Source organism: Coregonus lavaretus (genome assembly GCF_964263955.1).
Source record: "Coregonus lavaretus genome assembly, chromosome: 37".
In the NCBI taxonomy this organism is placed as follows: Eukaryota; Metazoa; Chordata; class Actinopteri; order Salmoniformes; family Salmonidae; genus Coregonus; species Coregonus lavaretus.
Genome location: NC_140024.1, coordinates 33,813,215 through 33,830,048, shown reverse-complemented (window position 1 = coordinate 33,830,048; position 16,834 = coordinate 33,813,215). Strand labels below are relative to the sequence as shown.

The 16,834-nt window shown below is 40.5% G+C and overlaps 2 protein-coding genes across 3 annotated transcripts in view; one reads left to right on the top strand and one right to left on the bottom strand.

Annotated features, from left to right (window-relative positions):
• Positions 1–643: 643 nt before the first annotated feature.
• On the bottom strand, positions 644–5,670 carry LOC311111889 (uncharacterized protein). The gene is made up of 10 exons (XM_084154806.1): positions 5,513–5,670; positions 4,672–4,870; positions 4,468–4,506; positions 3,956–4,072; positions 3,822–3,857; positions 3,426–3,485; positions 2,890–3,123; positions 1,670–1,773; positions 1,296–1,464; positions 644–1,113 (listed from the first exon to the last, which is right to left on the bottom strand). The coding sequence occupies exons 1-10, from the start codon at positions 5,593–5,595 to the stop codon at positions 886–888; spliced, it is 1,269 nt and encodes a 422-aa protein (XP_084010932.1). The 5' UTR covers positions 5,596–5,670; the 3' UTR covers positions 644–885.
• A 40-nt stretch (positions 5,671–5,710) lies between these two features.
• The window catches only part of LOC311111867 (tetratricopeptide repeat protein 17-like), a 30,265-nt gene continuing 19,141 nt past the window's right edge, over positions 5,711–16,834 (top strand). Inside the window, exons 1-5 of one of the 2 annotated variants that reach the window (XM_084154773.1) lie at positions 5,711–5,901; positions 6,921–7,010; positions 7,315–7,478; positions 8,455–8,566; positions 8,651–8,782. In XM_084154773.1, the coding sequence (XP_084010899.1) occupies positions 5,734–5,901; positions 6,921–7,010; positions 7,315–7,478; positions 8,455–8,566; positions 8,651–8,782 (666 nt within the window). In that variant the 5' untranslated portion in view covers positions 5,711–5,733. Of the gene's footprint in view, positions 5,902–6,920; positions 7,011–7,308; positions 7,479–8,454; positions 8,567–8,650; positions 8,783–16,834 lie in introns of both variants that reach the window. The other variant, XM_084154772.1, reaches the window with a different exon arrangement.

The window sequence follows — 16,834 nt, the reverse complement described above, 5'->3', positions numbered from 1 at the left end:
TGTATGTTTCTGGACGATGCACCATGCTGCCTTGTTGACAACATGACCCAGCGGCACAGATTACTGTTCCATTTGAGAAGAGCGCTCCTCCCTCCTGGTTTTTGCCCTTTCAGGTCACGGGTCATAGACCGTTGCCCCGCTGCTCAGCATAATCCAATCTGTCCACGGTCTACTGTCCATTGACCCCCAACGGAGTGGGAAGTAGCTGCCTAGTAACCAATATCAGGGTGACAGTCACAGTAAGCAACCGTCTAAGTAACCTATAGCAGAGCGCCTTCCACACACCTACTCCTTTCCACACGCCCACTCCTTTCCTTTCGACACACCCACTCCTTTCCTTTCGACACACCCACTCCTTTCCTTTCGACACACCCACTTTCCGGTAGCCATATTGGACTGCAGCTACCGCATTCTCTAAAATACCCCAAATCAGAGAGGAATAGGCGAAGCACTGAAGCAATATATAGATGTTTGAAGCAGTATATAGATGTTTGAAGCAGTATATAGATGTTTGAAGCAGTATATAGATGTTTGAAGCAGTATATAGATGTTTGAAGCAGTATATAGATGTTTGCCCAAATGCATTTGAAAAAAATAGAAAAACTCCACTGTTTGAGCACACACAACAACTTGAAAACAAAACTCTACAACAATCTGTTTATATTTCATTCCGAAAACTTCAATGACTGAGCAACTTTAAAGTGTATACATGATAAACTTATATTATTCAAACTTCTTCCCCTAGGCCTCTTTTATGACTCCAACATCGATCTCTTCCTTCACCACCACTTTGTTTCCAACATGCATATTATATCCTCCATCTTTTCAGTCCTTGTTTGAAAAGCTCCTTTGTCATTTACATCCAGTTGTTCATGTCCTTGTCTGCTAACCCCTCATGACCTCCAGGGCCACCCTGCAGCTCATGGCCACCCTGCAGCTCACACAGGTGTGGGTGTAGTCCTCATCCCCAAGTTTCATGTCCTCATATCTCTTCAGCTCGGAGTCCTGGCTGACCGTGCTCCACTGACTGCACTGACTGCACTCCACGCGGACTTCCCTTTGAGGTGGTTGGGCCTCTAGTATGACAAAGGTCCTTCCTTTTATCCCATTGTCCTGCAATGCAAACAGGGTGGTCAAAGCACAAGTCAGTATAAAAGCTGAACAAAAATATTACATAATTCAAACCTATTTCTATGTGCATTTCTTCATTCATTCAATGGGAATCAATGATATGAGTATGTTTTGATGTAGGAGTAGGAACTTGTGAGTCTAAACACTGTCAGCCTCCAACTTACAGGCAGCTTTCTTGGTGAGGTGGAGACGGACTGAGTCCCTCCGCAGCGCAGCAGAGAGAGGGGTATTTGTCTAGTGGTGGGGTGCTCCTTGCAGCAGAAGCTGAACACACTGGCAGCCAGGTAAACATCCCAGCGATCAGGATGGTCTTTCACCAGATCTGACACCAACCTGTCCAGTTATATGATGAAAATGGATTAAACAAAACAAATGCATATTTTATAAGTCAGCTGGGCTAGCATGTCATGTGATTGGATTCAGTAAACTGCCAAAAGATTCTTGCAATCATTACCCAGTTCTATTTAGTACACTACTATCCATAGTATAAGCTTTTAGAATCAGGTGGCTGTGTAGCAAGGTACAGTGGAGAACAAACCGGTCTATGAGGGACTTTGTTACTGGATCCAGTGACACTCCCAGAGGGCGGTAGAATATGAGTTGGCCTGTCAGTTTCTTCAGATCACCCAAAGCCGAGTTGATCTGTAAAATCAAAAGAGGAGGGGTACTTAACAGGTGTTGGAACCGGTTCAGGGAACAGGACCAGAAAACTGGAAAATAATGCACTTTTTAGAGGAACAGAATCAGAACCGGGAACGAAAGTAATCTATACTGTTCCGGAACAGAACCGTTGTTTGAAAAGGATGTGAACCGGTTAATAATGTTATTTTACGTTCCGGGCATTCTTTTTCCAGTCCCACAAAAAAATGCAACAAAGCATCTATGCAAAGCCCTCACCCCGTCACTCAGAAACATATTCTAGTTTCTGCCTGCCAGCTGAAAATCTTTGCCAGTGTGTGCGTGCATAGGCTACCTGCCCCTCCCCATCCGAAGCACCGTCTATTGTACCCTACTGACGTTCAAAGAGGGATTCAGAAATTAGAAGAGCGATTTTTAATTAGAGACGAATGGATTAACTTTTTCAATGCTAGTTAAGGATATGATAGTTATCACGTTTCACATTGTTTTGATTAACTACAAAAAAGGTAACACGTTTTTATTTTAGTTCTGGTGCCGCTCTGCTAACACAAACTTGTTAGCTAGCTGGCTCTGGTCCAACGTTAAACCAACTCTCTGAAGTTCCAAGACATTCAACGTTCCTTCAAGCCGCTCCTCTGTTGGTATAATCCTGTGGGCCTATTTCAGATAATGCAGGTCATAACAAGATGCCCAGCGCTTCAAGCCAAGCCTCCTCCCTCTCTCCCCAACAGCAACATTTCAGTCCCATCTCGCGCCCTACCCTTGTCTGTCCATTGAATGTAAAAAGCTTGCCCTTTCCATAGTAAGCCGCTCTATCCGCAGCTAAATGTAAAACATTTTCGATTTCAGTGGTTTAAAAAAGGAAGAGAAAGGAACGACATAAAGCAGGATTGTTTGGGGTGGAACTGGTTCAGATCTTTATTCTGCTGTGAACAGTGGAATGGAACAAAAACAAATATGGTTTTCTTCAGAACAAAACGACTGGAAAATAATTTTGGTTCCAACCCCTGGTACTTAATATTCATGAGATAATTTAGTGCAACACTTCATTTACCCCAAAACATTTTTATTTAGGGCAGTACAGTAACACTTACATCGATACATGCATGCATCTCTTACCTCTAAAATGTGTGCTCGAGTCAAACAAGACAGGATTCCAACAGGGAAGCCAAAGCGAGAGATGAGGTCAGAAATTATTTTGGCAATCTCTTTACTGTTGTTGGTTTTCATGGGGTAGGCTTCCATCCATTTTGAGTAGTAGTCCATTACAGTTAGTACAAACTTGTGTCTACTTCTGGTCTCTGGAAATGGTCCCTTCACATCCATTGTCAGCCATTGCCATTTCTCCTTGATCTGGTTCAAACAAAAATAATCTGTAGTTATGATGTGTAGTCGATATGCATATCAATTAACATGAGGTAATAACTGGGGAATACACACAACAGTAATCCTTTAAGTTGACCAGGGTCGTGTTCAGTTAGTAGGCATAAAACAGAAGGAAACCCTCAGAACCTGAGTGAAGCAAGGTAGCGCTGCACTATCTGTATACATGTTTTGTATTCCTTCAGCACTGTTTGCCCTAATGAACAGGACCCAGGTGAAAAATAATATTGTTGCCCGCTGTCCAGAATACAATCGTCTGTCAGAAACCTTACCTTGATTGCGTGCTTGGGGATAAAGATCAGACCTTGCTTTTCTAAAGTTGCAGATGGGATCTGAAATTGTCAGGAGTTCAGTTATTAAAGCACGTGTATGGAAAGGTTTAGGGTTATAGAAGACCTTTATAGGATTTTGTAATCATACATGCAACTAGCCCTAGAGGTTTGGGCCTCATCAAGATCGTTGGGAGTAACAGTGACACTACTTTTCAACACGCTCCTCCCTGGGATTTTTGAGCAGGTACCGTGAACTAAGCTGTTTGGATGAAAACATTTGGAATATTTGGCAAAAGATACAAACATGGTTGTTCTGTAAGGAATTACGGGAACCCTTCCCAATCAAACAATTTTGATGAGCTCAATCAGCTTCATAAGGGCTAACTCACAACTTACTCCTTTAGGCATGTCTTTTACAGCCCAGTCAATACTCTGCAAAAAAATAAATACAAAATAAATAAGCATGAATTAAATATTTGTCAAAAAATCTTTAAAAAAAATTCTAGATAAGAATGATATGTACTTTGTACCTGTGGAACACAGTAGTCATCATGGAAACGACTTGGGTGCCATATACTGTGGTTTAAGTAACTTGGTGGAGACTTCTCCCGTTGTGTCGACTCCTCAGGAACAGGATCCTCTGGAAACTGGAATCACGAGTACAGGCCAAACACAGTTCATTTTATTTGTGAAATCAAAAGGGAAATCCAAATCTGCCATATACTTAAGAGTAAACAGCAATACGAATGGAAAACTGGTTGTACAGTAACCTCAATGACCTCGACTAACTGGTGCCGCCGCACATTGACTCTGTGCCGGTGCCCCCTGTATATAGCCTCGCTACTGTTATTTTATTTTACTGCTGCTCTTTAATTATTTGTTACTTTTTTTTAATTGATTTTTTAGGTATTCCTTCTTAAAAATGTATTGTTGGTTAAGGGCTTGTAAGTAAGCATTTCACTGTAAGGTCTACTACACCTGTTGTATTCGGCCCATGTGACAAATAAAATTTGATTTGTTTGGAACATTTAGCATTTCTCACCAAGGTTACTCTTTTCCTCCTTCCAGCTGTTTTCTGAAACTACAAGAACTCAACAATAAAACAGACCATTCAAAAGTTCAACTCAACCAACAAAGCCAAAGCACGTTTCAAGAATTCCTCATATGTTACATTCACAACCACCAGACTCAGTTAGGTCTAATAGCTTAAATGAAAACAACACACCTGCCTCATTTGACAAAATACCTTTTTTTGTAGGTGACTAGGAAAGGTAAAGATAGTTGGTATGGCATCATCACGTAAACGCACTGTCTGCCCAGTTCTATCCATGCACCTCTCCTCGAAATGCTCTGAGCACAGTAGGGAATGGGGGGTTGGCTGCCAGTCTTTCCATTTCATCTGACCCACCCACTCTTTTATTCGTTTAGGATCACGCTTTGGAAAGCTGTTGGCATAAGAAAAGGTTAAAAAAACGAAATGTAAACATCAACGGGGAAATCTGTGATTGTAACATACATTTTTGGACTTTTAAATGTATATAACTATTGATTCTTGAAGAATATAACTTATAAATGCCTCATGAGCTTAGTTCAACTGTCATACCCATCAGAACCCAAAATATTAGTTTGTAATTGTAAACAAACACTTTATAGCCTCATAACATTGTTAAAACTATAATTCTGACATCATGGATGGTCACTGCCTCTGGTCAGTCCTTGCATTCATAGCTCTGTCTATGAATTTGACAGTGGTTACATTTCTCCAGCCCCATCCCTCAGCTATTTACCAAATCAGTGGCGAAGCTCCGCTTTGTTACTGTTTGAACTGCAGATTGCTAAAAACAGTGATGAAACAGCGACCACTAAGGCCGGGCTAATACGGGTTGTTCGTTTGTTTAGAAGTTCCACGTTTTTTTTTATGATACGGTAGCTAAGATATAAGTCACATTCGTCAAAATCAAGGTATAGCTGGTTAGCTATTTTATTACTGGAAATCTTAGCTAGCTACACAAGCTAACGTAAACTGACTAGCTAGTTGGCTAGTTACTAGCTAAATTAGCTAATCCAAATGTCGACGTTAGTCTTACCTGTGAAATGTAACCTTGTTTGTTTTATGTTTAACATTTTTAAATGTATTCCTACAGTTGAAAGCTGAACAACGCCCTGGCATTTTTGATAGCTAGCTAGCATTAGCTAACAACTACTACACCAAGGAATGTAAAAAAAACAAGGAAGTGACGCACAGGAAGTTAACTTTTTTCGGCTTCTACCTCTTCTGCCACAACACATCTGTAAAGAAGACATAAAAATGGCTGACTTCAGGAAAATCAGTCCTGGGTCTCTGCCCTATGTTAACGTTTCGCGAAAAGTGTCTGTTCAAGGGAAAGTTTTTATCCTCCTATGTATAATATTGGCCGAACCCGGAGGAGCTACCACCCACTGGGTTGTCACTGAAGATGGAAAGATTCAACAGCAAGTACGTTAATGGCCCGTGTTTATATCCGTATTTTGCTAACTAGCTAGCCGTTAGCTTCTCTGCTAGCAAGCTAACTACTTTATCACAGATAGCTAGAACCAGTATCTTTGACTTTAGTTTGCTCTTCCTAGGATTTGCTTACACGGCTGCAGGCTCATACTAGCTTGCCAATCATTGATTGCTAATTAGCTACTTAAGTCCCTCTCTGGGACTTTCGCTAGCACAGTAATGCAATGCTGACCCCCTAAGGGTACTGACCTGCCTTTAACTTGAACTAACGTTAAAGTAGTTCGCTAGAGAACGGGGTCTCTGGGTAAGCTAGCTAACTTACATGTTAGCTAACTCTAACTAACTAAAGGCATCCAACCATCCTAGAAAAACTGAAATAAAGCCAACTAGTGATAGATGATTGGTAGGTAGCAAGTTGGCAAGCTAGCTAATTAGCTACTGGGGTCAAAGATAATGGGCATAACTGACCTGACAGACCCAGCATCGGCACAGCCAGCTAGTTATTAACTTCAATGCAACCAGGAGTTTTGACATCCAGCACAATGTCAAAACTCTCTTGGTTGCATCGAAGCTAGCTAGCTAGGTGAATTGAATGGAAAACTGTGCTTCGGCTTGATGTAAGCGCACAAATAAAAGGGGTTTAGAAAAAAGTATATCTGATGTAACCTTTGTATCTATATACAACTAATCTAAAGTATCCACTTACACTTAACGTTTAGAAGGGCATCAAATGTTCAGACTATTTAGGGATTGACATTATGTCAGCCGTGGCCAAACTATCTAACACAGATGGTTTGGGGAAAAACCAAAGATGACCTAGTTACTACTACGTCATTTCGATGTCAAGTCAGCCAGGTTGCTCTGCCTCAATTTTGTTTTGGTGTTGTCTCACTTCATGTGTACTGTGGTCAGCGAACTCAGAGGTGTTTAGGCTTTTGGGTCAAGTCATGGAGTGAAAACAAGTACTGTCACTGTTTATTTTGAGACAAACATTTTCTGTTTTTTTGCAGGTTGACTCTCCTTTGAATCTTAAACATCCACATGACCTTGTCATCTTCATGCGACAGGAGACCCGTGTCAACTACCTGAAGAAGTTAGAGGTGATGACTCATAGCCCATTGCTCTACTTCCTGGTTTTACAATGTTAGTCCAAGGCCTCCCCAGTGTTAAACATGTATACTGCTGTGCTCTCCCTTACTTGAAAGATGCAATATCTACAATATTCACATCTGTTCAATGGTCATTTAATACTCATAGATTATTGAAGAACATATTAGATCACATCAGATGGGAAACCTGTCTTCCTTTCTTTTTCCTCCAGTAAGATATAGCATTGCTTTCAAATCAAGCCACACTGAAAGGTCTGAATCTCATGTCTCTGACCTCTGCTTTGTGCAGAAGCAGCTTGTCGCTCAGAAGATTCACATTGAGGAGAATGAGGACAGGGACACTGGCTTGGAGCAGAGGCACTATAAAGAGGATGCCGACTGTGTCACGGCTAAAGTTCCCCTGGGAGACTTGGATCTCTACGATGGTACCTACATCTCTCTGGAGAGTAAAGACATCAGGTAAGCCCAGGCTGGGCACTCTTGACCAATCATTTAGTTATTACTAATTTGCCCTCACCTAACTCATTATACATTTACATTTACATTTTAGTCATTTAGCAGACGCTCTTATCCAGAGCGACTTACATATAATTTTTTTTTTATACTGGCCCCCTGTGGGAATCGAACCCACAACCCTGGCGTTGCAAACGCCATGCTCTATCAACTGAGCTACATCCCTGCCAGCCATTCCCTCCCCTACCCTGGACGACGCTGGGCCAATTGCGCGCCGCCCATGAGTCTCCCGGTCGCGGCCGGCTGCGACAGAGCCTGGATTCGAACCAGGATCTAGTGGCACAGTTTTGCACTGCGATGCAGTGCCTTAGACCACTGCGCCACTCAGGGGGAAGCACTGATAAGGGATGTTGACATATGTCATCAGGGCGTGTAATGAATCCATTGGTCGTGCTCCAAAACGGCTTCATCTTATCGTTGACATTGACCGATGACATGAGTCATTTTAAATTTTTTGGGTGATCAACATTTTTATTTTCAACAACATACAGTGTACACACATTGGATGATCACGTCACATATATTAGAGGTCATGACACTACAGCACAAACAAAACAAAAACAAAATACACTTTTATACAAACAAATAAACAATGGAAGTATTTACATACTGACAGAAGTCATAATTATTAGAACACACAAGGTGGTATTCGTACAGGGAGAAAGTAGGGAGTTCACAAGAGGACAAGTATTCTTGATGGCATCCTGTTGACAAGAAATGTTAATCACTTTCTGATAGAAAAACCATGATGGCTTGTCTTTCAAATCTAGACCGGCCTGTCCTACATCTTCATCATCAGGCATTTTTAAACAGCCACATGATGCAAGTCAAGAACTGGTTACCTTTTCTCCCCTTGTTCCCCCTGTTCTGCTGGACACAACACTAATGCTCCCTGGACCTTGACTATGGATGTTTCTTTCAGCCCTGAGGATTACGTAGATTTGAGGTCCCCTCTACCCCCGGATCTGGAGAAGCCTGACTGTGCCAGAGTATTTGAGCTCCCGTATAGTATCCACGGTTTCCAGCATCTCCGGGTGAGTTGAGGGAAAAGCAAACCCACTTGTTAATGCAATGCACATGCCTGTCTGGACCTGTGCCATGTGTCTATCTTTATCCAGGGCGTGCAAGAGCGGGTGAACCTCACATCTCCTCTGCTCTCTAAAGAGGACCCCATTTTTGGCTCCCTGTCCCACAAACTGGGCCGCAGCATTGACGAGGTGGGCCATCGAATCCAGCAGGGCCTGCTGAGGGTGCGTTTCTCTCTACCGCCTCACCAACACTGTCTGGTCTGTTTTTTATCGGTTTACATATAGCTGAAGGGGATTACTTTAACTGTGATGCACTGATTTATTCATTTTTATAAATGGACAGTCACTGTTTTAAGTGTTCTGGTCTGACTGTCATATAGTTCCCTTCTAATGATAGTGTTCCGGTCTGACTGTCATATAGTTCCCTTCTAATGATAGTGTTCCGGTCTGACTGTCATATAGTTCCCTTCTAATGATAGTGTTCTGGTCTGACTGTCATATAGTTCCCTTCTAATGATAGTGTTCTGGTCTGACTGTCATATAGTTCCCTTCTAATGATAGTCTTCTGGTCTGACTGTCATATAGTTTCCTTCTAATGATAGTGTTCTGGTCTGACTGTCATATAGTTTCCTTCTAATGATAGTGTTCTGGTCTGACTGTCATATAGTTTCCTTCTAATGATAGTGTTCTGGTCTGACTGTCATATAGTTCCCTTCTAATGATAGTGTTCTGGTCTGACTGTCATGTAGTTCCCTTCTAATGATAGTGTTCTGGTCTGACTGTCATATAGTTCCCTTCTAATGATAGTGTTCTGGTCTGACTGTCATATAGTTCCCTTCTAATGATAGTGTTCTGGTCTGACGGTCATATAGTTTCCTTCTAATGATAGTGTTCTGGTCTGACTGTCATATAGTTTCCTTCTAATGATAGTGTTCTGGTCTGACGGTCATATAGTTTCCTTCTAATGATAGTGTTCTGGTCTGACTGTCATATAGTTTCCTTCTAATGATAGTGTTCTGGTCTGACGGTCATATAGTTTCCTTCTAATGATAGTGTTCTGGTCTGACTGTCATATAGTTTCCTTCTAATGATAGTGTTCTGATCTGACTGTCATATAGTTCCCTTCTAATGATAGTGTTCTGGTCTGACTGTCATATAGTTCCCTTCTAATGATAGTGTTCTGGTCTGACTGTCATATAGTTCCCTTCTAATGATAGTGTTCTGGTCTGACTGTCATATAGTTCCCTTCTAATGATAGTGTTCTGGTCTGACTGTCATATAGTTCCCTTCTAATGATAGTGTTCTGGTCTGACGGTCATATAGTTCCCTTCTAATGATAGTGTTCTGGTCTGACTGTCATATAGTTCCCTTCTAATGATAGTGTTCTGGTCTGACGGTCATATAGTTCCCTTCTAATGATAGTGTTCTGGTCTGACTGTCATATAGTTTCCTTCTAATGATAGTGTTCTGGTCTGACTGTCATATAGTTCCCTTCTAATGATAGTGTTCTGGTCTGACTGTCATATAGTTCCCTTCTAATGATAGTGTTCTGGTCTGACTGTCATATAGTTCCCTTCTAATGATAGTGTTCTGGTCTGACTGTCATATAGTTCCCTTCTAATGATAGTGTTCTGGTCTGACGGTCATATAGTTCCCTTCTAATGATAGTGTTCTGGTCTGACTGTCATATAGTTCCCTTCTAATGATAGTGTTCTGGTCTGACTGTCATATAGTTCCCTTCTAATGATAGTGTTCTGGTCTGACTGTCATGTAGTTCCCTTCTAATGATAGTGTTCTGGTCTGACGGTCATATAGTTCCCTTCTAATGATAGTGTTCTGGTCTGACTGTCATATAGTTCCCTTCTAATGATAGTGTTCTGGTCTGACTGTCATATAGTTTCCTTCTAATGATAGTGTTCTGGTCTGACTGTCATATAGTTCCCTTCTAATGATAGTGTTCTGGTCTGACTGTCATATAGTTCCCTTCTAATGATAGTGTTCCGGTCTGACTGTCATATAGTTCCCTTCTAATGATAGTGTTCTGGTCTGACTGTCATATAGTTTCCTTCTAATGATAGTGTTCTGGTCTGACTGTCATATAGTTCCCTTCTAATGATAGTGTTCCGGTCTGACTGTCATATAGTTCCCTTCTAATGATAGTGTTCTGGTCTGACTGTCATATAGTTCCCTTCTAATGATAGTGTTCTGGTCTGACTGTCATATAGTTCCCTTCTAATGATAGTGTTCTGGTCTGACTGTCATATAGTTCCCTTCTAATGATAGTGTTCTGGTCTGACTGTCATATAGTTCCCTTCTAATGATAGTGTTCTGGTCTGACTGTCATATAGTTTCCTTCTAATGATAGTGTTCTGGTCTGACTGTCATATAGTTTCCTTCTAATGATAGTGTTCTGGTCTGACTGTCATGTAGTTCCCTTCTAATGATAGTGTTCTGGTCTGACTGTCATATAGTTCCCTTCTAATGATAGTGTTCTGGTCTGACTGTCATATAGTTTCCTTCTAATGATAGTGTTCTGGTCTGACTGTCATATAGTTTCCTTCTAATGATAGTGTTCTGGTCTGACTGTCATGTAGTTCCCTTCTAATGATAGTGTTCTGGTCTGACTGTCATATAGTTTCCTTCTAATGATAGTGTTCTGGTCTGACTGTCATATAGTTTCCTTCTAATGATAGTGTTCTGGTCTGACTGTCATGTAGTTCACTTCTAATGATAGTGTTCTGGTCTGACTGTCATATAGTTCCCTTCTAATGATAGTGTTCTGGTCTGACTGTCATACAGTTCCCTTCTAATGATAGTGTTCTGGTCTGACTGTCATATAGTTTCCTTCTAATGATAGTGTTCTGGTCTGACTGTCATATAGTTCCCTTCTAATGATAGTGTTCTGGTCTGACTGTCATATAGTTCCCTTCTAATGATAGTGTTCTGGTCTGACTGTCATATAGTTCCCTTCTAATGATAGTGTTCTGGTCTGACTGTCATATAGTTTCCTTCTAATGATAGTGTTCTGGTCTGACTGTCATATAGTTCCCTTCTAATAATAGTGTTCTGGTCTGACTGTCATATAGTTCCCTTCTAATGATAGTGTTCTGGTCTGACTGTCATATAGTTCCCTTCTAATGATAGTGTTCTGGTCTGACTGTCATATAGTTCCCTTCTAATGATAGTGTTCTGGTCTGACTGTCATATAGTTCCCTTCTAATGATAGTGTTCTGGTCTGACTGTCATATAGTTTCCTTCTAATGATAGTGTTCTGGTCTGACTGTCATATAGTTCCCTTCTAATGATAGTGTTCTGGTCTGACTGTCATATAGTTCCCTTCTAATGATAGTGTTCTGGTCTGACTGTCATATAGTTTCCTTCTAATGATAGTGTTCTGGTCTGACTGTCATGTAGTTCCCTTCTAATGATAGTGTTCTGGTCTGACTGTCATATAGTTCCCTTCTAATGATAGTGTTCTGGTCTGACTGTCATGTAGTTCCCTTCTAATGATAGTGTTCTGGTCTGACTGTCATATAGTTTCCTTCTAATTATAGTGTTCTGGTCTGACTGTCATGTAGTTCCCTTCTAATGATAGTGTTCTGGTCTGACTGTCATATAGTTCCCTTCTAATGATAGTGTTCTGGTCTGACTGTCATACAGTTCCCTTCTAATGATAGTGTTCTGGTCTGACTGTCATATAGTTTCCTTCTAATGATAGTGTTCTGGTCTGACTGTCATATAGTTCCCTTCTAATGATATTGTTCTGGTCTGACTGTCATATAGTTCCCTTCTAATGATAGTGTTCTGGTCTGACTGTCATATAGTTCCCTTCTAATGATAGTGTTCTGGTCTGACTGTCATATAGTTCCCTTCTAATGATAGTGTTCTGGTCTGACTGTCATACAGTTCCCTTCTAATGATAGTGTTCTGGTCTGACTGTCATACAGTTCCCTTCTAATGATAGTGTTCTGGTCTGACTGTCATATAGTTTCCTTCTAATGATAGTGTTCCGGTCTGACTGTCATATAGTTCCCTTCTAATGATAGTGTTCTGGTCTGACTGTCATATAGTTCCCTTCTAATGATAGTGTTCTGGTCTGACTGTCATGTAGTTCCCTTCTAATGATAGTGTTCTGGTCTGACTGTCATGTAGTTCCCTTCTAATGATAGTGTTCTGGTCTGACTGTCATATAGTTCCCTTCTAATGATAGTGTTCTGGTCTGACTGTCATATAGTTTCCTTCTAATGATAGTGTTCTGGTCTGACTGTCATATAGTTTCCTTCTAATGATAGTGTTCTGGTCTGACTGTCATATAGTTTCCTTCTAATGATAGTGTTCTGGTCTGACAGTCATATAGTTTCCTTCTAATGATAGTGTTCTGGTCTGACTGTCATATAGTTCCCTTCTAATGATAGTGTTCTGGTCTGACTGTCATATAGTTCCCTTCTAATGATAGTGTTCTGGTCTGACTGTCATATAGTTCCCTTCTAATGATAGTGTTCTGGTCTGACTGTCATATAGTTTCCTTCTAATGATAGTGTTCTGGTCTGACTGTCATATAGTTTCCTTCTAATGATAGTGTTCTGGTCTGACTGTCATATAGTTCCCTTCTAATGATAGTGTTCTGGTCTGACTGTCATATAGTTTCCTTCTAATGATAGTGTTCTGGTCTGACTGTCATATAGTTCCCTTCTAATGATAGTGTTCTGGTCTGACTGTCATATAGTTCCCTTCTAATGATAGTGTTCTGGTATGACTGTCATATAGTTCCCTTCTAATGATAGTGTTCTGGTCTGACTGTCATATAGTTCCCTTCTAATGATAGTGTTCTGGTCTGACGGTCATATAGTTCCCTTCTAATGATAGTGTTCTGGTCTGACTGTCATACAGTTCCCTTCTAATGATAGTGTTCTGGTCTGACTGTCATATAGTTCCCTTCTAATGATAGTGTTCTGGTCTGACTGTCATATAGTTCCCTTCTAATGATAGTGTTCTGGTCTGACTGTCATATAGTTCCCTTCTAATGGTAGTGTTCTGGTCTGACTGTCATATAGTTCCCTTCTAATGATAGTGTTCTGGTCTGACTGTCATATAGTTCCCTTCTAATGATAGTGTTCTGGTCTGACTGTCATATAGTTTCCTTCTAATGATAGTGTTCTGGTCTGACTGTCATATAGTTCCCTTCTAATGATAGTGTTCTGGTCTGACTGTCATGTAGTTCCCTTCTAATGATAGTGTTCTGGTCTGACGGTCATATAGTTTCCTTCTAATGATAGTGTTCTGGTCTGACTGTCATATAGTTCCCTTCTAATGATAGTGTTCTGGTCTGACTGTCATATAGTTTCCTTCTAATGATAGTGTTCTGGTCTGACTGTCATATAGTTCCCTTCTAATGATAGTGTTCTGGTCTGACTGTCATATAGTTCCCTTCTAATGATAGTGTTCTGGTCTGACTGTCATATAGTTCCCTTCTAATGATAGTGTTCTGGTCTGACTGTCATATAGTTCCCTTCTAATGATAGTGTTCTGGTCTGACTGTCATATAGTTCCCTTCTAATGATAGTGTTCTGGTCTGACGGTCATATAGTTTCCTTCTAATGATAGTGTTCTGGTCTGACGGTCATATAGTTCCCTTCTAATGATAGTGTTCTGGTCTGACGGTCATATAGTTTCCTTCTAATGATAGTGTTCTGGTCTGACTGTCATATAGTTCCCTTCTAATGATAGTGTTCTGGTCTGACTGTCATATAGTTTCCTTCTAATGATAGTGTTCTGGTCTGACTGTCATATAGTTCCCTTCTAATGATAGTGTTCTGGTCTGACTGTCATATAGTTCCCTTCTAATGATAGTGTTCTGGTCTGACTGTCATATAGTTTCCTTCTAATGATAGTGTTCTGGTCTGACTGTCATATAGTTCCCTTCTAATGATAGTGTTCTGGTCTGACTGTCATATAGTTCCCTTCTAATGATAGTGTTCTGGTCTGACTGTCATATAGTTTCCTTCTAATGATAGTGTTCTGGTCTGACTGTCATATAGTTTCCTTCTAATGATAGTGTTCTGGTCTGACTGTCATATAGTTTCCTTCTAATGATAGTGTTCTGGTCTGACTGTCATATAGTTTCCTTCTAATGATAGTGTTCTGGTCTGACAGTCATATAGTTTCCTTCTAATGATAGTGTTCTGGTCTGACTGTCATATAGTTCCCTTCTAATGATAGTGTTCTGGTCTGACTGTCATATAGTTCCCTTCTAATGATAGTGTTCTGGTCTGACTGTCATATAGTTCCCTTCTAATGATAGTGTTCTGGTCTGACTGTCATATAGTTTCCTTCTAATGATAGTGTTCTGGTCTGACTGTCATATAGTTTCCTTCTAATGATAGTGTTCTGGTCTGACTGTCATATAGTTCCCTTCTAATGATAGTGTTCTGGTCTGACTGTCATATAGTTTCCTTCTAATGATAGTGTTCTGGTCTGACTGTCATATAGTTCCCTTCTAATGATAGTGTTCTGGTCTGACTGTCATATAGTTCCCTTCTAATGATAGTGTTCTGGTATGACTGTCATATAGTTCCCTTCTAATGATAGTGTTCTGGTCTGACTGTCATATAGTTCCCTTCTAATGATAGTGTTCTGGTCTGACTGTCATATAGTTCCCTTCTAATGATAGTGTTCTGGTCTGACTGTCATATAGTTCCCTTCTAATGATAGTGTTCTGGTCAGACTGTCATATAGTTCCCTTCTAATGGTAGTGTTCTGGTCTGACTGTCATATAGTTCCCTTCTAATGATAGTGTTCTGGTCTGACTGTCATATAGTTCCCTTCTAATGATAGTGTTCTGGTCTGACTGTCATATAGTTTCCTTCTAATGATAGTGTTCTGGTCTGACTGTCATATAGTTCCCTTCTAATGATAGTGTTCTGGTCTGACTGTCATATAGTTCCCTTCTAATGATAGTGTTCTGGTCTGACTGTCATACAGTTCCCTTCTAATGATAGTGTTCTGGTCTGACTGTCATACAGTTCCCTTCTAATGATAGTGTTCTGGTCTGACTGTCATATAGTTTCCTTCTAATGATAGTGTTCCGGTCTGACTGTCATATAGTTCCCTTCTAATGATATTGTTCTGGTCTGACTGTCATATAGTTCCCTTCTAATGATAGTGTTCTGGTCTGACTGTCATGTAGTTCCCTTCTAATGATAGTGTTCTGGTCTGACTGTCATGTAGTTCCCTTCTAATGATAGTGTTCTGGTCTGACTGTCATATAGTTCCCTTCTAATGATAGTGTTCTGGTCTGACTGTCATATAGTTTCCTTCTAATGATAGTGTTCTGGTCTGACTGTCATATAGTTCCCTTCTAATGATAGTGTTCTGGTCTGACTGTCATACAGTTCCCTTCTAATGATAGTGTTCTGGTCTGACTGTCATATAGTTTCCTTCTAATGATAGTGTTCTGGTCTGACTGTCATATAGTTCCCTTCTAATGATAGTGTTCTGGTCTGACTGTCATATAGTTCCCTTCTAATGATAGTGTTCTGGTCTGACTGTCATATAGTTCCCTTCTAATGATAGTGTTCTGGTCTGACTGTCATATAGTTTCCTTCTAATGATAGTGTTCTGGTCTGACTGTCATATAGTTCCCTTCTAATGATAGTGTTCTGGTCTGACTGTCATATAGTTTCCTTCTAATGATAGTGTTCTGGTCTGACTGTCATATAGTTTCCTTCTAATGATAGTGTTCTGGTCTGACTGTCATATAGTTTCCTTCTAATGATAGTGTTCTGGTCTGACTGTCATATAGTTCCCTTCTAATGATAGTGTTCTGGTCTGACGGTCATATAGTTCCCTTCTAATGATAGTGTTCTGGTCTGACTGTCATATAGTTCCCTTCTAATGATAGTGTTCTGGTCTGACGGTCATATAGTTCCCTTCTAATGATAGTGTTCTGGTCTGACTGTCATACAGTTCCCTTCTAATGATAGTGTTCTGGTCTGACTGTCATATAGTTCCCTTCTAATGATAGTGTTCTGGTCTGACTGTCATATAGTTCCCTTCTAATGATAGTGTTCTGGTCTGACTGTCATATAGTTCCCTTCTAATGGTAGTGTTCTGGTCTGACTGTCATATAGTTCCCTTCTAATGATAGTGTTCTGGTCTGACTGTCATATAGTTCCCTTCTAATGATAGTGTTCTGGTCTGACTGTCATATAGTTTCCTTCTAATGATAGTGTTCTGGTCTGACTGTCATATAGTTCCCTTCTAATGATAGTGTTC

Coding starts and splice junctions, on each gene's coding strand:
- LOC311111889 (XM_084154806.1), bottom strand. CDS start 5,595: ATGCCAGGGCGTTGTTCAGCTTTCAACTGTAGGAATACATTTAAAAAT. Junction 4,871..5,512: donor AACAAGGTTACATTTCACAG/GTAAGACTAACG, acceptor TTATGCCAACAG/CTTTCCAAAGCGTGATCCTA. Junction 3,486..3,821: donor TAAAAGACATGCCTAAAGGA/GTAAGTTGTGAG, acceptor TGACAATTTCAG/ATCCCATCTGCAACTTTAGA.